The following is a 22,796-nucleotide window of genomic DNA, read 5'->3' on the forward strand; positions in this document are numbered from 1 at the left end:
TTCTAGCTACTTGTTTTAAAGAAGATAGTGCTGTGATTGCTTGTATGAGATATTGGATGGATTATACAGTTCTTGTGCACCGAGTTCTGTGTGTCATTGCTAATTTTATTTACATCTTTCAGCACATTAATGCTGCTTTTCTTCAGCAATGGCTTCCATTGTCTGGGGTTGTATGTCACAGTTCATTACCTCTGTGGGTCTTCATTCAATGTCAAAGATAAACTCCAGTGGAATGTTTCTATTTAGGTTTAAATGTATGTTAGCTGAACAGATTCTATCGGTTTAGCTCTGTCAGCTACCACTATGAAGTAGTGTATTGATTAGAAAGTATTGGTATTGAATTACAGGCTTAACAGGGACTAAATGCTGTTGTGATCCTGCTTAAAGAGGGCTTGACCTCTATGCTCATTCCTGATGTGTGCACAAAAGCTGTAATGCTGGACAACTTGTGGTCTATGCAGGGAATCCTTCCTCAGCTGGAGCCAGTAAGAGGCCTGGTTCCTAAAGAACTAATTAGCACTTTGCATTTAATAAGATGCTTTTTCAAAGTGAAATGGGGCACCTAGTCTTCAGCGGCCTTGTCTACTAGCTCAGGATTTTATATACTTTTATGGCACTTCATACTGTTGCATGTAGTTGTAGATAACATTTCCATTTAAACTTTCCAGTATTATTCAAGCGTTTTTTTCTCTTTTACTCTTTTGGAAGAGGTAAAACCGCAATCTGTCTTGCTCTACACTAAGCCACCAACCCAAACAAAAAACTGCAAAGCCAAACGCCACCACACATTAAGTTTCATGATATTTTTCTGCATGATAATTCAGCCTCCTGCCTCCTTTCCCAAAAAGAAACTACTGAAACCTTGGCCCCATTGAAATTACAGGCAAAAAGTACTGACTACAACCAGAATTGCACTCTGTAAATCTACAGGGGCTGCTTTTTGAAATTTGATTAACAAAATAGGCTTCTTTTCTTTTTAGTCTACCCCATGTATGTGGATCTTTTAAATTCCAGAGACAGCTTCTGTATAGATTTTAGGTAAATAATGCTGCATAAATTGTTTTATTTGTGTAGCATGCTGTATTTCATACATCTCATTTAATGAACAGTTTATAAAAAAAAAAAATGCAGGTTTCTTCTTTCTGCTTCCTGGTAATTAGTTTGACAGCTGTACATAGATGCTGAACATAGAGTAGGTCCACTGTCATCATACCTTCCATCTTCTCTTATGACAGGCATAAACATGTATGACACTTGGCCATACCTCGGTCATTTCCATTTGCTTCGATGCTATCTTTGTTTTAATTGTTTTTGATCCTTTTAAAATTAACAGCATTTCTGCAATGCCTGTATGTTGAAATTTTTTTCCCCCCTTGATCACAACAAAGTGTCCAGAGTAAGTCAAATACATCTATTAGTGTTCTGTGCAGCTATAACTTCGATAATTTTTTTTCAGTAAGGCTTTTTTGATTAGCTGCATCAAAGGTTTTTAGCAGGTCAAAAAGCACTGTCTTTGCCAGCTCTTCTTTGTTCGAGGCTGTAGCAGCAGAGCTAGAGCATTGTGTTTCAACAAGGCCTCTTGAGGAGGACAAGCTCAGAGAAAGCTGAAAGCGAAACCAAGGAAACTAAACTCTATTTAAAAACAAAGCTTGAAGTGGTGATTTTTATTTGTTTATTTTTGTTTCCCCGAGCAGTACTACTGCTTGCCCTTATATACACTCTTATGTTACAAATATTTTCACTGGCAAAGGAACTGAAGTTCCAGTGAAAGACACACAGATGTTGTTTTAAAACCATCCCCATAATATTTCTAAATATACCATTCGCTGTGCTGTTTCCCTCTCCAAATCCAAACCGCAATATTTTATATAGCTTTGAGAACTTTCTCTTGTCTCTTTTTAAAGCTGAAATGAAAGTTTCTTTGCTTGTTCTTCCACCCAGCGTTTTCCATTACTTTTCTTTTCTGCCTTTCATATTCTTTTAAAAGTTAAAATGCTAACTTGTAAACTGGGAATAAGATATATTATGTAGATATTTCTGACATGGTTTGTTCAAGATCATCCCTCAGAGCAACATGTGACACAGCTGAAGTAATCTCATCAGTCTTGCAGACTAGAACGAAATGATTCTACAGGATTACAAATGTGAACCTATTCTCTCCTGGAATAGATGGAGTGCTCTACCCTTGTGCCAGACTTTGGTCCCTCAGTGATGTCAAAGTGTCAGCAGTCATTAAGAGAAAAACAGTATTTGCTTATTCATTGAGAGACAGATGTCAAATCTGTACTTTACTTGACAGTGCTTTTTCTCTTTTAACAGGAGGATGATTTTTTTCCCCTGTTCCTTCTTATTACCTTAGCTAAAGAAAATTAGTCTTACTGTCATTATGATGCATTTTCTGTTTGATTTGCTAAAATATTTAGTCACTGTTCTAGTAAATAGTAGGTATTAGTAACATTGCCTGGTAAGCAGTAAGCAGGGAAACTTAGATTCTCTTAAAAACCATGTTTTGGGAGAAAATGATAATGCATCTTTTTTTTTATTTTTAACTTAGAGGTATTAGGGTTTTCCTATATAAACGCTTGGATTTGGACTCCTGAGAAAGGAGCTGTACTATAAATCCAACAGAATAAAACTAAATCACTTTTTCTTTGGCAGATACTTGTTTTAATGAGCCTTTTTGTAGATACAGATTAGAACTCTCTCAAAACAATCATCATGGGACTGTCTCAATTTCAAGGCCAAATTTAGGATATTGCATTTTCAATTTTATGAACAAAAAAAGGGGCTATTTAAGCACATTTTCTCTGTAATGAAAGTATCTGTAAATCTTCCTGTGACGTTTAAAGTGGAGATAAATAAATAATGATCTTTATGTTTTCATAAATCATACCAATGGATGTAGCAGGTGTGACTCTTACTGCCACATGAGCTTGCTGCGAATATGCAAACCAATGAAGTTGTTCTATTTATTGCCTATTTTATTGATTTTAGGGGTTTGTTTTGTTTGCTTGTTTGTTGTTTTAAGTGGTTACTGAAAATCAGGATGACCATTCATTTCAAATGTTTCATCTCTAGCATATCCTGGAACACAAACATTTCTTCTTGCAAGCTTTAATAAAATTTAATCTGTTAAATGTTAGTATTTATCTTGCTGATCCAGCTGGGAAGTCTGTAGTTTTCTTACATGTCTTGACTCTTCATTTCTCTGTAGTGCTACTGCATGCTGTTGATTTATTCTAAAAATCAGTTGTGTTTTTTTCTTTGGGAATGGATGGTTGATACATGTTCATTTATTTAACAATCTCTTATCTTCCATGTATTTCAGTTTTCCAGTTCGACACTGAGTTCTATATCAGTGGACTCGCGCCTCTCTGCGACCAGCTCGTTATCCTTTCATATGTGAAGGAAGTCCCTGAAAAGATGGTAATTGTTTATGTGTTGGAGTTTCTTTGTAGCACTAAACTACCCTGTGAGCTGGGCCTTAAACTAGTCATGCAGATCTGATTAGCTGTGAAAAAATTTGTAGTCTGCTGGTAGCAAACAGTACTTGAATCTTCTCTGACCTATAAAATAAGGTCAATGGAGGTGATACTGGAGACTAATGAACATGTGTTTCAGAAATCCTGCCTAGGTTCTTTTATCTCTTGCAGAAGGCAGAAAAGGTCTCCAGATAGTCCTTTTCTCTTCTTTTAGTCCCTTTTTGTTCCTCTCTCTTTTTCTCTCCTTTTCTGTCTTTCTGCTATTTGTGCACCAAAAGAAATGAAGAATCTCTTCAAGCTATGAGGAGCTTGCTAACACTGCATCTTAGAAGAAATGAGAGTAGTGCAGTTAATCAGCTCAGGCAACTGTCATGGATTGGAGTCCATGATTGTGAAAGAGTGGCACCGTTGTCTCTCTTACTTCCAAGGTTTTAGTTGCGTGCACCCAGGTGCAAGTGTAGATAGGTCAGAATTTAAATTCATGTCAGCTGTGTTTACTGCACACAGGCAAATGCCACATCTGTCTCCAACATTTATTTCATATTGCCAAATGAAAGGCAAGGCGGTGCAGGAACTCCTTGAAGTTGTGGTGTGAGAATGGCAAATGCTCTTGATCATCTCTTTGATAGTACCTCTGCGTTAGGCAGCCATCACCATAGTAACCTTAAGCAACTGGGTGCACAAGTTGCTAGGCAATGAAATGCTGTAGGTTCAAACAAGTGCTTGAGCCTGCTAAAATCAATAAGGTTAGCTTCCAGCTCTGCTGCAGGATGTCATATTATTATTTCTTTATTTATATTAAAGAGAATAATAATGTCACAGCAGTGGTCCCCAAGAGAGATAGTACAGTAGTTCTCCAGTGTGAGAGAGTCAGTGAAAGAAAAGGAGCTATACAAATGGTATAAGGAAAGGGAAGGAAAAGGTGGGTTGAAATGCTAGGGAGTAAGAAAGTTGGGAAGCTGTTGTTAATGAAGAAGTAGCATGAGAAAGGGGCTGGTTTAAAGGAGGTAGTGACTGATAAAGGTTAAAGTCATTCCAACTGCTTCAGGAAGGGAAGATGAAAAGAGAATTTCAGGTGATATAATAATGGTAATGGAACTTAGGAATTTTTTTCCCCTTCATGTTTTTGCTTTTAATTAGCTTTTTAAACAAACTAAATGCTGGACTTGGATAAGTTCATGCTTCCCTGAGTAACTCTAGCAAGGAAACAAAAGTACTCTTGTCTCTGACACCATGTTCATGCCCTGGTGTGGTGGGAGCCTCTCTGTAGCATCTTGACTCCACAGAACCCAAGCTATCTGAGCTTGCAGCCAAAGTGCTTCTCACTACAAATCCTGTTGGGTTGTGAGGAACACTATTCTTCCTATCCTTGATTTCACAGTTTTCAAGTGACAGCTTCTTCTGAAAATTGGATCAGAATGGAATTTATGGCCTTCTTGGTTTTTTTTTTCTTTGTTTCTAGTGGGTTTTTTAGTGGTTGGGGTTTTTTTTAGTTGTTTGGTTTGGTTTCTGCCTTTTTGCTTTCTTTTTTTTCCCCTATTTTTTTAATCACTTGCACTGGAAAAAGTTAAATTGAGAAGACCTGAGTGGTGCAGGTGCCAAATGGGTAGGCTAGAGCTGTCTAAATCCACTTTGTATGACTTCTTTCTCTTTCATTCTGTATTTTGTTAGAATTCACAGCCAGAAGTACAAAATAAGGGATTGTCCTTGACCTTGGCTTAATTAAAAATGCATCTAGCTGAAGACAGTAGTTTCCCTTGTATAGAAGATGAAAATCCATGATGTTGTCTTACTATGGCCATATATAGTGCACTTGAAAGTTCGTGTTACTCTTAAGATCATTAGCAAGGGTTTTAGATTATTCTCAATTTGATTTTTCCCTACTGCTGTTGGACACTGAAGTGCGAACTTAAACGCCAGCTAAAACAAAGGAATAAAATCCAACAAAAAAACACAAGTTCATTTTGGTATCATTGATTCGTAGAGCTCTATCCTTCAGGGCCTGAGCTCAGCTGATAATGTGTCTTAAATTGTTCTGTTGCTTGTTGAACACAAAGGCTGGTGATCATCTGTGATAGCCATGAAATCTTTTGTGAACAGGAGCAGAAAAATAGTGAGTTAACTCAGAGGAAGGGTTAGAACTGTGCCTTGTCTAAATCTCCTTCTCTGCACTGATCTGTTCAATGGAAGCAAGCCAACAGTAGGGATAATTTTATGTGGTATTTCAGATGCAATTACAGACGCTGTGTGGAACACAACTTTGTGACTTGAGTGGTTTGCAGCTCTTTGGGAATGTTTGCAGCTATTGAATTTCAGCCCTGTTTGTAGGTGACCATCAGTTGGCATTGCTAAAGTAAATCATGCAGGATGCAACTAAGATGTTGATGTTTTTCTAGGAAGTGGAGTGTTGTGCAAGGCCTAGACTGGATATTGTACAACCACTACCTGAGTCCTGTGAAGAGATCTCTTCTGATGCATTAACAGTACGAGGATTTCAGGAAAATGAATGTAGAGATTATCATTTAGGTAGGTGTTCTTAATATTGTTTTGTTTTATTCTCAGAGCTTGGTTAAAAAAGACCTGATTCAGGAAAACTCAGCCTTCTTTTTTATTTTTGTGGCATCTGCTTGAATAACTATCTGTAACTGCTTAAAACACTGAAGTGTAAAGTGGAAATCCACAGGAACCAGTCACATGAAAGAAAACAAGTGTGCATACTTATCATCATGATTTGTAATGCCATCTATTTCATCAGACATATTGAGAAAGGCAGAAATATAGATCTCACCTGTTCTCCAGTATCATGCAAAGCATGAGATGTATTCAAGATGTGATCCATAGGACACAAAGGACTTCAGAAATAGTGAAATGAAGTGGTACAGTGTCTGGAAAAGCTGCTTAAGAGACAAAGATGGAATAACTGTTATTTCAATAGTATGGTGCACCTAGACCAACTTAAAAGGGCCACACTGATGTTTATCTTCCCTGTATGGACAAAGCTGATGCATATAACAGAATCCAGGTTGGTAAAATGTAACAAATGAAAACTGGAGTTCAGCCAGAGTTAGGTTTAATTATATGACAGGCAGGGAGATTGAGTCCTGGCACAACATATATCAGAAGATGAGGTGGTTTTCTGAGGTGTGTGTTCAGAAAGATGCACAGCAAAACTAGATGATCTTTTCAGGTCCCTTCCAATCCCTAACATTCTGTGATTCTGTGAAAACTGTTGTGGAATTCCTTGTTGAAGATTATATAGCCTGTGTTATACATAGAGACTCCTGGATTTTAAACTCCATGAAGTTGACTTTTAAGCATCTTTTCTGGCAGCATGCTTCAAATGATGGGCTTGGCAGGCTTCTTAGCGTATATGAATAAATCTAAGACATCTCTACTGCTATCAGTAGAATTGGGACTTCTTTATATGTCTCTCTAAGCAGAAGATTGATGCCCACAGTTCTACTTTTATGCTTAATTAATATTATAGTTAATCTGACAAGTCTAAGGTTTTTAAATTGTATTAAAACAAGCATTATTTTGTGAATTGCTTATTAGCTCAGGAGTGTATTTGTATGCTTGCATAGATACAGATAGAGCGTGGAGGGTGGCTTTCTTTCCTGTACCTACAGAATATTGATAAGGTTTCTTCATGGGTTCTGTGGAATTAATAACTATTCTCAACAGTCATCTTCTCTGTTCAGATTTTACCTTTAAGTACATTTTTACTTGCAGCTTACTCAAAAATAAAGGCTTATGGTATAAGCATATGCATTATACATATAACCTTAACTTATAGCATTGCAAGTGCATTGCTGTAATGACGTGCTGTGTCCCCAGGGGTTATGGCATCTATCATTTATGCTTTTGATGGCCTTGATCTTGATGGGGAGGGTAAGTTTATTGCAGACTATGTAGTGTAATAGTCCTCTAAAAGTATCATAATGTGTTCTAAACCATCATAAAGTTTACACATAGTGGATGAATCAGAATTTGCAATAAGCTGTAGCAATTTTGATTTTTTTTCAAAGATGTTTTGCCATTTAAACTGATTTTAATTTATTGGAGACCTCCTAAATAAGCATGTTCTGCAGGAGTAGCCTTGCTGTCTTCTCTTTTTACATTCCCCTCAAGGGTGTACTAAAAAGCAGGCCTTTACTTAAGGAAAATGTAGTAATAACAGAACTGTGTATGCATTTGCAGAGTATTCAGAAGGTGAATCACTTTTCTATATCATCAGCCCAAGAGATGTGGTTGTGGCCAAAGAACGGGACCAAGATGACCACATTGACTGGCTTCTGGAGAAGAAGAAATACGAAGTAATGTTTATATTATTTCCTTCAAGATTTCCTGGTTTGACAATTGGAGTGGGATGATGAACTTTGAACTTTCTGGACTGAATAGTTTCTGTTCCTACAGTCATTGACTAAATGCTTATAAAAGGTGGAAGCTGACTGTACATCTCTTCATCTCTCTGGAGAGTTAGTCTTCCTACTGAAACAACTCATCTGTGTTGCACTCAAGTGAGGTAGCTGAATTAGAGGCTCTGAATAGTACTCTCAGTAGCAGATATGGAATGTATTATCTGTCACTGAAAATTATTAAAGCAGGTTTGCAGCTTTAAAGCAGCAGAACCGTTAACTGATGAGCTATGTGGATATTTTTCTGACCCAACTAAAAAAGCAAGAGAGATCGATGTGGTTAGCCATAACAGATATTTTCTGTCCTGTATCAATTCCACTGTAGAATGAAAATGTTGTGTTAGGATACTGTGTTGCTCCACATGACTTACCTTTAGTGTTGAAGCTTTTAGAGGTAAAATGTTGTGGTCTCAAACTGCAGGTATTGGTGCTGAAAGTAGTGTCACTCACAAAAAAGCAGAGAGCCTATATTAATTATTTATTTTTTTTCCCTTGTTAAAAAAGCAGCTCAGTAGGTGGCTGCATAAATATTGATGTGTTTAAGCATGTGTATTTAAACACCTAAACCTAAACATTCTTACAGACAATATCAACGCACACCCAGGGTTCTGGATTCTGTTGTCCTGCAGTTAATGACTCAGAACATTTGTTGTGATGCATAAAGTAGCCTGACAATTCTTACTCACCTGTTATTTGTTGGATGCCCATTGTAAGGAAAAAAAAAAAGTGGGAAATCCATTCAGCACATATTCCTTTTGTTAATGCAGTCATGATATTCCTCATGCAGATTTGTTTAAATCCTTGTGGATGCTTTTGAATCTGAATAGCAAACTCATATGATGACTGCAGTTCTGCAGTTTATGTAAATCACAGCATTTGGTCCCTGAAGACTCCAGTAATTTGCAAGTGACAGCTGTGTGTGTGCTTTTATGAAAGCCATTCAAGGTAGTAGATAGCCTGTGTGTTATGATTTATGTTAAAGGTTTCATTTTGTTTGTGAAAGTGCCAGCTTTGTTTCTGTACATTTTGAAAGAAGTAGAACAACAGCAAATGATGCTTAAATATAAATCACTCTGACTGGAGAAGACTTTTGGGCTGTGGAAGTGGAAGGTAACCTTTCTCCACCCCCTTTCCTGATGATTTTTTTCACAGGTTTTGATAGTGAAGGGTTCTCATTTGAAAATGATCCAATGTGATTGCATTGTCTGCTGCATTGTAATCTTACGATTCAATCCTAATATAGAAATGGAGAGTGAACCCAGATGGAAACAAAAGTAGTTTTCTCCTTGGTTGACTGCTTTTGTTTGAGTATGAATTCAAAGCTGTTCATCCAACCATGGCATTAAAAATTCCAGTGCTTCAAATTCACCTTGCTCTGAAAAATACTTGGCTTATACAGTTCTAGAGCTTTCTATATTGAATGTTTTATGTATTTGGCTAGTATCTCTGTTTTCTACTTTTTGAATATAGGAAGCATTGATGGCAGCTGAGATCAGTCAGAAAACCATTAAGAAGCACAAGATTTTGGTAAGTCTCAAAACTTCTATTCCAAACAAAATATCTGATTTTGTTTAGATTGCTGCGAGATGCTACAAGTACTATCCCTGTCCTGTATCTCACCAGACAATAGCTGTCAGGCATACTCCAACTAGCATTTGATATCTTGGCTTCAGCTGCAGAACAGGAATGTTAGCATGTGAAACACAAAAGGGTCTGGATTTTGTGAAGGTGCTGCTGACATTAAAAAGAAGAGATTTCCACTTCTCTGATCGCTGATGGAGTTGCTGTTTGCTTTTCCTTTTGTATTAAATTTACTGTTGTTTCAAATCACACACAGTATTGTAATATTAAAAATTGGATGGGGGAGGTCACACATTTCTCTTGACTTTTACTTTGTACATGTGAAAAGGTTTTGGGAGGAGTTTAAAAGGTGCAACTGGAAAAGCATTTAAATGTGGCAATTCCAGCGACGAGCAGTGTGAGCAATCTGGCAGTGCAGGCCTAGAGCCTGACATGGTGGTAGGCCATGCTCAGCATAAATGCAGAGTCAGCTAGCAGTGGAGCAAAACAGTGCTGTGCCTGCAGCATGTAACTAAAACAAGACACTGGTAGCTATAAACATGGACAGTTATCTTGGGACAACAGGACATGCACCTGCATCAACAACCTCGTTGTGTCATTAGTAGTTGGACCAATAATCTGTAATAGTGCAATGTGTGGTCACTCAGAGGGAAGCAATGGAACTATGCCAACAAGGCACTCCGAGTTTATATAAGTTGTAGCAGTTGCCTTGCTACGCACTTCTGCCTTTCCTGTCTCCTGTTTCTTCTACACTTTACAGTGCTATACTTGCACTACAGGCCTGCTCCATAGGCCTGCACCTCAGGCCTGCACCATCGGCCTGCAACACTGGAACAATAAAGGAACAATACTCGATCACATTGGTCAGCCGTATTGATTCCTATCTCTGTCGTCTACATTTAAATGCTATTGAAATTCACTTGCAGATTTCACATCCAGCTTTTTCATGCTGCTTTGCAGTTCTCATTATTTTACATAGTGAAGCTCTTTTTGTTCTGTACAATGAATAGTCCCTGCACAGAGCGGCAAAGAGTATGTTTAAGACAAAAGGGGTAATAGCCACAAAAGCATCACTGATTTTAGCACTTTTTTGGTTATTTTTGTTTAAATAGTCTTCAGTGTAAAAACACTGGCATTTCATTAATACTGCTGCTTCTTTACATAAAAGTTTGGATTTAAGTACAAAGTGTTGGAAGATGTGTTTAGTGTTTAGCCAGATTACTGCTATAATATGCACACTGTATATCAGTATCTCTTAAAAATTCTTGTGTAGTCCAGAAGCTGAATCAAGACCTAATTCTGTCACCTCTCAAAGAGTTTGTATGAATTAGCTGCTCTGTGACCCTTGCTTAAAGAAGTAAAGAATTCTTAACGGTGGTCCTGGCAATACATTAGGAGGAGGAAACAAAAGCTATTCTCTAGATTTGCAGAGATTTGCATGATGAGGATAAAATTCAGTGTGGGCATATACAAGCAGAGTTATTGACTGTTTGTCTCTAATGCAAACACCACAGAATATGTTGAGGAGTTAAAAATGCTAACATCAAGTGAAGGATTAGGGGTACAGGGTTTTAAACCAACTCATTCTCTCCCTGCTCAGCAGTGATCAGATCAGTGACACCACACTCACACCCCCTGACAAGTCTGGTGGTCTTGGAGATTTTTCAGATTGCAGTAATAGTCATTGCCCCTTTGCACCTCTTGAACAGAATTCAAGAGTCCTAAACAGCCACAGATCTACAGCATCTTTCCTTATGCTGTCACCTTTGTGTTGACAAAGTATCTTATACAATGGGTGGTAGTTTTCTTTTTGGGATAACTAATGCAAGCACTGAATGATCAGCTGTCTTTTCAATAATGCTTAACATGCAGAAGTAGCTCATTCTTCTCAGCATCAATAAGATTATGAGAATTGTCTAAAAGAGCATTTGAACTTGAACCCATGAGTGGTCTGCACAAGGATTTTTTTTGTGGACTATTCTGTGGACCCTAAATCTAAAGAAGAATTTGAGGTATCCATTTAGGGCTTGGTGCTTGATTTAACAGCAGTGCATACAGCTGGAATGATAGTTATTGTTGCAGTCAAGTAGTTGACTTCAAAACTTTTAGAACTAATTCTTTATTTTTATTTCCTTCAGGACATTGGCTTAGCCTATATAAATCACCTAGTGGAGAAAGGAGAGTACGACCTGGCTGCTCGGTAACTTACTGTTAAAGATTTTCTGTGGCTAATGTGTCTCTGTGTGGGGAAAAAGCAAAAGCAAATTATTGATTCGGAAGTATTTTGTGATGTTGATTTGCTATGTGATCTGGAGTTCCTGAAGTTTCAGAACACACAGATGTATTACTGTGCCCTTGATGTTCTTTCCTGTAGTGATCTGAAAGTTACTTAGACTTCCTAAGGTTTAACTAGAATTGAAACAAATATGTTTGAAAGAGCCTTGATTTTTTCAAAGTCATGCTAGATTTTCAAACTTGATTTTCAAACTTGAAGCTTTCTTTGGGTGTTGAGAATCTAAGTTTGTTAGTGTGTCATTACATGTGAAACCATCAGAAGGTAGTTTGTAGTCCTGTGGGTGTTAAAAAAATGTCAAATATGTATATCTAAAGTAAGGATCAGAAATTATCCAAGATTTGTATTTTCATTTATCTGTAAGCATATTTTTTAAGTGCTTAGTTTTTCTCAGTTTGGATTTAATAACTTCACTCATCAAGCTAATATAGCTAATAAAGATGAATGGAAAGTAAGCAGTTAAGTCCTCTTGGATGCAACAAAATTGTAAGATCTGAAAGGAGTAGCTGGTATGCTGTCATTGAAGCAATGATGGCCAAAATGAGTCATCTTTGAAAACGTTTAGGGAGAGGAAAGAAAGGAATTCTTGCAGTAATGCTGTTAAATTTATATTATTCTGTGTAGCTAATTTTGTTCTCTCCCCTTTCATTTTCCTTCCAGAAAGTGCCAGAAAATTCTTGGCAAAAATACAGAACTCTGGGAATTTGAAGTTTACAAGTTCAAAGAAATAGGTCAGCTAAAGGTAAGTTAATTTCTGTCTCCGCACTCAAGAACCTGGCATGCTTTATTTCTTTCATGTTTTAACCAAGTATCTAAAGGATCACATTAAGTGGCCCTAGAGTGGCAGCAGGGTAAAATACTGCCCTTGAAATTCCTGCCCCAGACCTCTAGTTTTACAGTTGTCTTTCAGATCAATGTATATATGCCTTAAAACAGTTGGAGGTGTAGCACATGCAAGTACTCAGCTACATATTTTAACAGCTCCCAAATAGAAGACAGATCCCCAAGGCCTTTACTTATAAAGATACTCACAGTTAAATAAATCTTTCCCATTTGCATTTTGCCCTCTTCCAGTACGTCCAGGGAAGTTCTGCCCCAACTCTTAAGGAAAATAGCCTCTGTGGCTACCAGCCTTTCTTGAAAACTCAAGTCTCTTGTAACAGATCCACAGCTTTAAGCATCAACGACAAGTCAAATTGCAGAGCAGCAGGAAAAAAACATGCTCTGTGTTAGAAATGGTGGCAAGAAAGAGGAGCAGTCAGCCCTGTCTTGTGTTTTCCCTGGTTGCAATCCAGCTACCATAACAGTACAAGTTTCATGTGAGAGTCTCAGTTAATAAATTGCCCAGGACATGAGGCTGTGCTGCTGTCACTGCCAAACCGGTACAAAACATTATACACACTCACTTTAGTAACACGTGTACATTTACTTCTGAATTTTATGTCCTCCTATTTAAACTTAATGAGCCTAAAAGAAGATATTATTAAGATCTCGCAGCATGCAGTCCCTTGCTGGTTTTGAGCTGTTTAATTCTGTTCAGAGCAAAACTGGCTTTTGTTTCAGAGCCACTCCAGTGCGAGAATAGCCTTGTCTTTCATATGAGTTCTTAGTGGTTTCATGTGCTCTCTGCCACCTTAGAAGATGAAATCTCATGTTTCTCTCTCTTTATCTCAATTCAGTAAAGGACCTGAGTGTAGGTGAAATTTTCATACACAGCTTTTTAGTCCTTTTGGGTTTATTTGGTATTTTAGATACAAGTGTCTGCAGTGGATGTTTTTCTTTTCTCCACTTATGTCATCCAGCAGAGTGTAAAATATAAAAATATTTGCAGATTTTCTGTAGAAACATCTCTGCTAAATTACTGCCTTTCTAAACAGTTCGTTGTTTTAGGTCCCTTGAAAGGGGACTTAGAAAAACATAAGATGCAGTCCATTATGTTATTCAGCTTTGAGCTGCAGCTCACAGAATCACAGACTGGAGTAGGAAGGGACCTCTAGAGATCATCAAGTTCAAACCACCTGTTGAAGCAGGTTCACCAATTCTAGAAGATGCCTTTCTTATTTTACTATTTCACTTGCTTATGAGACCTGAATATAAAGGATGAACTAATCTAAGGCAGATGTAAATAAAGGGGTTCTTGTAAAGCTTGGAGTCACTTGTATGCTATTTGGAATTACTTCCTATTATCTCAACCAGAGGGTATTAAACTCTTTAGTGTAACTGGTGTATTATGACTTTAAGCCCTGCTGAGGAGACTGGGTTTGAGAGTTGGAGACAAAGTGTATTTTTGAAAAGGAATTTTCGTGAAGAATTTATACTTCATATAAGTGATTGTCTGAAATCTGATGTTTCCAACCTAATGTGAATAACCAAGATGGCACTGAACATAAAGGTTTAAATGTGCCTTCCTGCAGAGGGACTAATTAGTGATGCCCCAGTGTTAAAGCCTGTAGAGTGAATGTCTTGTTTGTCTGTTTTGTGGGTTCAGGGTTGGTTTTTTTTCAATATTCTTGTACTAAAAGGTCCTGTTAGGCTGCAAGAGACTGCATTTTGGTATCTTGACATCTCATACCTTCTATGAATGTCCTCCAGCAAACCATGTTATGGCAGTTTCAAGACTTTGGAGCCGTGCAATGATCTGCTCCTCTGTTCCTCCAGCAGTGATAGCTTAATGGAAATACATGCTTGTGCTTGAGTCCCTTCAGTGTAAAATCCAGCTCAGACAGCTGAGAAGGTGAATGTGAAGGAAAACACCCCACTCTGCGAGTGCTGGCTGCTGTGGCATGAATGATTTGCTCCCTTCCATTGACTCTGCTATGGCAGCAGTGACTTTCAGCAGGGTTGCAGGATGATCCGCTAGGGGCAGTAATGCTTTAATGACCGGAACATTGGCTAGAGGATGCATGAAAGGCTTCAGTTGACTGTGGTGAGCATAGCATAGAACACCATTATTCAGACAACCTCTTTCATCTCATAGGAAGAATTTGTAATCTCCAGCATGGGTCTTAGCTCACCTTTATGCCTAGGCTTAAAAATAACTTGGATGTTTCTCAGTCTTTGAGGTGGTTCTGTTTTTTCTTCAAAGCGGTGGGACATGGGGCAGAAAAGATTTCCTTCCTGAGGCAGCCTGGCCCCCACACCACATGGAAGCTGCACTGCTCCACAGCTCCCTGTGCAGCTGAACCATGGCTAGGAGTTGTAGCAAAGCCTGTCAGGCAAGTCAAGGAAGGTAGAAAGTGGAAATAAAAATGGTAATTGGAGAATGTCCTCTGCCTTTAAGTCTACAGGTGATGTCTGCCTTGCTTTCTTTATGTTCAGAAGAGGCTTTTTTATGAGCAGGTCAGGAATACCATTCCCCAGGGCAACTGGCAAGACCATGCCCTGAGTTAGCTATGGAATTCTGTGGCAGACTGTGGGAGCTGATGTTGGCAGCACACTACATTTCAAAGACTGGCCAAGCTCAAACAGTGGGGTAAGAGGAGGGGTCTCCTGTGAGCAATGAACTTTTAATTTTTGCAAAGTCTTTAGCACTGCTTTTTTTTTTTTCTTCTTGATCTTTTTATCATTACTTCCTTTTTCACCTACAAATGGAAGACTATAAAGGAATATGTAATTTAGGCAATTGTTTTGATTTGAATTCTAGGAGAATTTTTTTGTGAATAGCCATTGCTATGTGTAAAACTGCAAAAAAAACCAACCACATAGTGAGATACTATTTCTCCTGCCTTGTTCAAGCAGCTTTGGAACCAAAGGGCTACTGCACCACATGCTATTAGCGGGCAACAGGTAACATCTCTGAGTGTTTGGCCTTCAGCTACAACACCCAAAGTCCCAACACAGCTGGTAGCAGTAGGGTTTATTTTGGCAGGTGCTAATAACCTTGGCCTCTAGTTGTATGGAATAATAGTGCTGATAAGTTGCTGTGCTGAAATTCCAGGATATGAGCTGATTCATTCTGGCAGGTTCTTGTCTCCTGCCAGCCAGAATGCAGTTCCATAACATCTCCTGTGGAGTATCACATGCCTTAGAGATCACATGCCTTCACTCTTTCCATGGAGAAATGTATTCCAAATTAATTTTCATTTGGGTATGTAAAAATAGCTGGCAAACCAGAACTCTGCATAGAATGTAGTGACATCACAGGAAGTCATAAAGCAAAAGCACAAGTTTTTCGGCTGTTGAATGCTATTATACTTTTACAAAATACAAGACCAAGACTCTGGATTTTGAGTACTTCCTTCTTTTGAGAGGTCTTTTATGGATTTTGTGTTGTAAAAGACTAGCAGTAAATACACTTCTCTAAGGGCTGTGGATGATTCTCTCCTTCTAACTAGTGTCTTTCCTTCTGTATTTCTAATGACAGTTCTTTCAGATAAGTAATACCATTTCAGTGTGCACAATCCTAAAGTAAATATGAAACAAATCTATTCAGACTTGAATAATATGAAGCACCATATGAAGAGCCATATTTTGTGTGTAGCTTTGGTTTTTTTGTTTCACAACTTTTTTTTTTTCCCTCTATCATCAGTATATCAGGGTCTTTCATGTCCTTGCCCTTCTGACACTTTGTTATTATTGTTCCTATAGGCAATTAGTCGTTACTTGCCCAGACGGGATCCAGTTTTGAAGCCTTTGATATACGAGATGGTCCTGCATGAGTTTCTGGAGAGTGACTATGAGGTACTGCAGCCTGACATGTCCACATGCAACAGTTAATGTCACCAATGTGGAATTGTGACAGCATATCCTCTACTATATTCAAATAGATTATCAGTGGACAGCTCCACAGTAATGAAAATTTTTGCTTTTTAGAGAATACATAGCGTCTTCTTCAGAGCACATACATACTGTGAGATAGATTATTTGTTAGAAATGCTGGTACTTTTAGTTTATTTAATGCAGCATAAGTAGTTCAGGTGCTGTACAAGGCCTGCAGCACCTGAAAGAGATTCAGTGTTATGAATCTTAATAACACAGCTCTAAGAGGAAAATCTGTGTTCTGCACTGTGCCTGTCTGTGGGCATGTGAAAGTGGCTTAGAGGTGAAGCACAGCAGGTATCATCTCAGAGGCTTAGCTGATGCTTTGATGTTTTGAAATGTTCCTTAGGCAGTTCTTTCTATTTCTGTTACAATCTCTTATACACTTAGGGGTTTGCAACCCTGATAAAAGAGTGGCCTGGAGATCTCTACAACAACACGATCATAGTACAAGCTGTAGTGGATCACCTGAAGAAAGATCCACAGAACAGGACTCTTCTGCGAACGCTTGCAGAATTGTGAGTACAGTTTCTAAACTGCTTTTACAAAGAGTGAACTTGAAGTAGCACACTATAGTTTATAAATATTTGCTTTATTTTCTTAAGACAAGTCTCTCCTTTGCAGCCTGCAGAGGATGGGCTTTCTCTCCTCTCCACTCTGCTGACTGCACAGCTTAGCAGTTCTTACAAGGCATATGCTGAGTATGGAAGCAAGTAATTTAAGATAGGATTTGCTTTCTTAAGCAAATAGCTAGAATTCCTCTTTATGGTGTCAGAGGAAGACTCTTTTGTGAAGTGTGCATTTCAGAGTGATCCACAGAAAAATTAAATGGTAGGATTTCCCCATTATTCCAGAAATAGTATTTTTAAGTTTACTGTGTGTTTGGAAATAATGTAACAGAAAAATGTGCAAAAACTGATCTGATTCGAGGCTACTTGGTACAGGGGTAAAGCTCTTCAGTTTTCACAGCATGATTCCCATGTTGAGTTCTTTCCATACTGCTTCTCTAAAGAGAACAGAGCTACTGTCTATAGCTATGTTACTGTCTGTCCCAAAATTTTAAGAGAACATTTTTTTCCTCTGAAGAGAGTTCCGCAGAGAACCACAGGTCAGAACTCAAATGCAGTGGCTGATGCAGAGTTGAAATGTATGTTGCTCAGTGTTTTATTTCCCTTTAACAGCAATGCATCACAGCAATCAAGTAGCATCCTAACAACCTTTACATCCTATAGTGTATTTACATTGTCCCTCATAGGTCATTATCCTACACTTACATATGTAATATCCTGTGTTATTATTACATTGTTTTTTATCAGGTATACTTATGACCAGCGCTATGGCAGAGCCCTAGAAATTTACCTAACCCTGAGGCACAAAGACGTCTTCCAGTTGATCCACAAGCACAATCTTTTCAGTTCTATCAGAGATAAAATTGTTCTGCTCATGGATTTTGATTCAGAGGTATGGTGATCTTAATGATTCTGTATTTGTTTTCCACTAGACATTTTAACAAATGAAAAATAAATGAGCTAAAGATAGTGCTGAGGCAGAGAATGTTTGCAATGTCTGGATATGGAGGAAGGAAGATGGTTGCCCAGACTGCAGTGTAACTGGTGCAAGGAGAATTTATACTTTTTGCTTTCGATTTTCATTTGCTTACCTTTCACAGTGAGAAGAGTGCCAGATCCAAGATCTTTGTTGTGATTCTAAAGTAGACGTTCATCATGATATTCTTTCTGTATTTCTGATCAAATAATGCTCTTAATATGCAAAAGAAAGGAGGCAGTGAATTTATGTTAGATACATATTAAATGCCCTTGCCAGTGTACTTCACTGCAGTGAATCAGCTTCTGAAATTTTGCAAGGTTATTCACCTACATTCCAAAAATCAAGAAGTGTGCATTTTGTGCTGAATTCAATCTTCTTTCTTCCCAGCTGGTTATAAAAGCCCAGCAAATGACTTTTGGTATGATCCTTGAGGGGAAACCAAGTGGATCTGCTCATTTTTCAGTGCAGTGGTTATTTAAGCGCTGGAGATAAAATATGGAGCCATCAGTACCAGAGGTGTCTTTGGTATGCCCATCCTAAACTACATGGGGGGGAAAAAAGAGTATGATTTTTATTTTTTTTTTCATCAAATAGACTAAATCATATCTGGAGTCTGTGACTTTGTATTTTTTGAATGTGAATCAGAGTTTGCTCTTGTATATGAAGAAGCAGAACCAGAATCCCAGTGGCTGCTCTGCTTACACGGTCATGTCTGCTTGTCTTACGATATCAGTGTGCAGATAGTTTGGAGGAATCAAGGCAAGTTGAGTTGTGTGTTTCTTATACAGCCACCACCCTGCAGTTCCCTTTTGCAATGAGACAGATAATATCTCTGCGTCATTTGGCAGTGGCTTTCTGTGACCTGTGATTCAGTGGGCATACTGCAATAGAAGTGTGCAGTATTGATTGCTGTTAGTGTGGAAACTTAGAAGTATTCTGGAAGAATACATGATGTGCCCTCCTGTAATGCTGTGTTGGTGTAATGCAAACTGCTCTCTGAATTACTATTGCTGAAAAGAGTAGGTCTGCAGTATCCATCTGATATCCATCAGTGAACAAGTATAATACTCTAGAGTGTGAGCAAATGTGCACACCTGTTGCTTAACTGGCTTCTCTTTCTTTACTTTAGAAAGCAGTAGACATGCTTTTGGATAACGAGGATAAAATTTCTGTGAGTACAAGAAGTTCATGGGATGGCAGTCCAGTGCTCGATTATATTACCCCTCCTTCTTCCAGTCCTGTCAATGTGATGTGCATCATTGATTTGCTAATCTGTTGGAATTCATTTGCTTTATTTCAGATTGACAGAGTCGTTGAAGAACTGGAAAACAGGCCTGAGCTGCAGCACGTGGTAAATACTTCTGTGTTCTGTTGGTTTCAAGTAGATCTGAATAAAGCCTTTGCTGGATATGTCTTTTATCATTATCCTGTCAAAGTGCATATAACATTGAAATGCCCCAAATCATCAGAGCCATCCATTTGCTAATCCATTTTTTATATGGCCATAGCATTTTTACAATAATAAAATATTTTCAAGTGTGTACTTGTGAGAACTTGATAACACAGTGCTGGTTAACATCCTGCCAGGTACTCCTTATGGCATTGCCCTCACTTATCTTCCCTGCCCAGTTACTTCTTGCTTGTGTCCCTCCTCTTTGCCTGCACAAAAATTGGGAGGGATGGTGGATGCAGATCTGAAGTATATTTTAGTGATCCTCAGAAACAGTGAACTGCTTGTTCTTGGCATGTGACTTCCATACATTCCAGGATTGTTCGTAGTGCAGAATGACAATGTCACTGTAAGGCTGTGGCTCCACATTGCCATTCCAAAAGCACCTCTTTGGTTTCAGCATGCTGTTGGTGGAATGCACAATGTGTAACTGTGGGCTTGGGCTTCATTAGGGAGGAAAACTTAACTTGATGCTGTGTACAGGTGGGGCTCAGGGCATTGATCTGTTGGAGAGCAGGTTTATGTGTTAGAGAGATGATCATAGGAAGCAGCTCTGTGATGTGTGCAGCCTGTAGCCCAAGAGCTTTGCCAAGATGACTGTCTTGGCTGTCCTGTTACAGAAAGGATGCATCAGTTTTGAAATGTGAAGCCTACTTCCCTTTGAATAAAAGTGGCCCTTGTGGTTATTCTCAAGGCTTTTCTGTGCTCATCGGGAAGAAAGCAGCTTTGCCATAGTATCTATTAAAGGTCCTTTGGTTAAAACATTTCATAGTAAAAAATTGATCTGTTGTTATATGTGGTGGTCAAGCATGTAGAATCACGGAATCATTAAGGATGGAAAAGACGTCTAAGATCATCAAGTCCACACATCAACTTAACACCACCATGCACATTAAACCATCTCCTTAAGTGGCATGTCTGCTTGTTTTTTTTAACACCTCCAGGGGTGATGACTCCAATACCTTCCTGGGCAGCCTGTTGCAAGGGTTACTTAGAATAGTTATTCTAGGTAACTGAAAAGGTCATTTTACATATTTCTTCATAGTTTCCCATAAAACTCAAAATCCAGTAGTTTCCTTGTTGTTAAAGGACAGTCACTTAGGCATTGTCAAAACCCTGTTTTTGTAGATTGTTGTGCTGAGAGTATTTCAGGAAAATATAAAATTAGTTTTTGTCTGAGGATTTAATCTCTCTGCTTTTTTGTATGTGTTAGCATATTCCTGAGGAAATTAGGAAATGGGTTTTTTTTATTACCAGATAACAAATAATACTGTGCAAGTGGGTTTGAGTTCTGATTCTTCTCTTTCTTGATTCCTAGTATTTGCACAAGCTTTTCAAAAGAGACCACCATAAAGGCCAGCGATATCATGAGAAACAGATCAGCCTTTATGCTGAGTATGATCGTCCAAACTTACTGCCATTTCTCAGAGACAGCACTCACTGCCCGCTGGAGAAGGTAAGTCGCCAAAACCTGAGCAGAGATCCTCGGGTTTTCTGCCTGTGGCTCATAGTGTTGTGGATGTTTAGCTGTGTCTGGTACTGCCCTCTACTGGCAAACGGAGGAATCGTTTGAGTTTGTGTCCATCACCGGCAGATGCTTGGTTTGCAGAGCTGGCTGAGAGCTGAGACTTTCCCCTCTGAGCTCACAGGGCAGGAGTCGGTGGGGATTTCTAATACAGAAGTTCTGAGTTCTCGTTTCATGTGTTGCAACAGAAGATCTACTCATCAGTGCCTGGCTTGACTGATCATCAACATTCATTTTTTTGCCAAATCTAGGACTAGTTAATCAGTGTTAGATCCTGAAAAGTTAGGAGCTGTAACTGGAGTTTTTCTAGATTTGTATTCAAAGGTCCTGAGTTGCTTTCAAATACTATATACAATGTAATAGTCATTGAACTATCAGAGCTAGAAGTATTTTAGTATCATAGTATCAGGGTTGGAAGGGACCACAAGGATCATCTAGTTCCAACCCCCCTGCCATGGGCAGGGACACCCCACACTAGATCAGGCTGGCCAGAGCCTCATCTAGCCTGGGCTTAAACACCTCCAGGGACGGGGCCTCAACCACCTCCCTGGACAACCCTTTCCAGGGCTTCACCACGCTCATGGGGAAGAACCTCTTCCTCACATCTAGCCTGAATCTCCCCACCTCCAGTTTCATTCCATTCCCCCTAGTCCTATCACTACCTGAGATCCTGAGAAGTCCTTCCCCAGCCTTCCTGTAGGCCCCCTTCAGATACTGGAAGGCCACAATTAGGTCACCTGGGAGCCTTCTCTTCTGCAGACTGAACAGCCCCAACTCCTTCAGTCTGTCCTCACAGGAGAGGTGCTCCAGCCCTCTGATCATCCTTGTGGCCCTTCTCTGGACACGTTCCAGCACCTCCACATCCCTCTTGTAATAGGGGCTCCAGAACTGGACACAGTACTCCAGGTGGGGTCTCACCAGAGCTGAGTAGAGGGGGAGGATCACCTCCCTCAACCTGCCGGCCACACTTCTCCTGATGCAGCCCAGGATCTGATTGGCTTTGCGGGCAGCAAGTGCACACTGAGAGCTCATGTTGAGCTTTTTGTCCACCAGCACCCCCAAGTCTCTCTCCTCAGGGCTACTTTCCAGCCAGTCACTGCCCAGCCTGTATTTGTGCCTGGGATTGCCTCAACCCAGATGCAGGACCCTGCACTTGCTCTTGTTGAAGCTCATGAGGTTGGCTTGTGCCCACCTCTCCAGCCTGTCAAGGTCCCTCTGGATGGCCTCCCTTCCCTCCAGCGTGTCTGCTGCACCACACAGCTTGGTGTCATCAGCAAACTTGCTGAGGGTGCACTCAATGCCACTGTCCATGTCACCCACAAAGATGTTGAACAAGACAGGTCCCAGGACTGATCCCTGAGGGACTCTGCTTGTCACTGGCCTCCACTGGGACATGGAGCCATTGACAGCCACTCTTTGGGTGCGGCCATCAAGCCAGTTCCTTATCCATCTAGTGGTCCACCCATCAAACCCATGTGTCACCAGTTTGGAGACCAGGATGTGGTGTGGGACAGTGTCGAAGGCTTTACTCAGGTCCAGGTAAACGACATCAGTTGCTCGCCCCTCAGCTATTAATTTTGTCACCTGCTCATAGAAGGCAACCAGGTTGGTCAGGCAGGATTTGCCCTTGGCAAAGCCATGCTGACTGTTCCCAATCACCTCTTCACTATTCTTCTGAGCCAGTAGTGCCTCCAGGAGGATCTGCTCCATGATCTTTCTGGGCACAGAGGTGAGACTGACT

At 39.5% G+C, this 22,796-nt stretch overlaps 1 protein-coding gene across 1 annotated transcript in view; it reads left to right on the forward strand.

Annotated features, from left to right (window-relative positions):
- The window catches only part of VPS41 (VPS41 subunit of HOPS complex), a 107,193-nt gene that overhangs the window by 64,440 nt on the left and 19,957 nt on the right, over positions 1 to 22,796 (forward strand). The window contains exons 11-22 of the mRNA XM_068156861.1: positions 3,329 to 3,426; positions 5,879 to 6,008; positions 7,683 to 7,798; positions 9,371 to 9,427; positions 11,620 to 11,681; positions 12,435 to 12,516; positions 16,362 to 16,454; positions 16,923 to 17,050; positions 17,849 to 17,993; positions 19,210 to 19,251; positions 19,381 to 19,431; positions 20,849 to 20,986. Coding sequence (XP_068012962.1) covers positions 3,329 to 3,426; positions 5,879 to 6,008; positions 7,683 to 7,798; positions 9,371 to 9,427; positions 11,620 to 11,681; positions 12,435 to 12,516; positions 16,362 to 16,454; positions 16,923 to 17,050; positions 17,849 to 17,993; positions 19,210 to 19,251; positions 19,381 to 19,431; positions 20,849 to 20,986 — 1,142 coding nt within the window. The remainder of the gene's footprint in view (positions 1 to 3,328; positions 3,427 to 5,878; positions 6,009 to 7,682; positions 7,799 to 9,370; positions 9,428 to 11,619; positions 11,682 to 12,434; positions 12,517 to 16,361; positions 16,455 to 16,922; positions 17,051 to 17,848; positions 17,994 to 19,209; positions 19,252 to 19,380; positions 19,432 to 20,848; positions 20,987 to 22,796) is intronic.

The sequence above is a fragment of the Melanerpes formicivorus genome, unplaced genomic scaffold (assembly GCF_026170545.1).
Source record: "Melanerpes formicivorus ecotype bairdi unplaced genomic scaffold, bMelFor1.0.p_v2 SCAF_35, whole genome shotgun sequence".
NCBI lineage: Eukaryota > Metazoa > Chordata > Aves > Piciformes > Picidae > Melanerpes > Melanerpes formicivorus.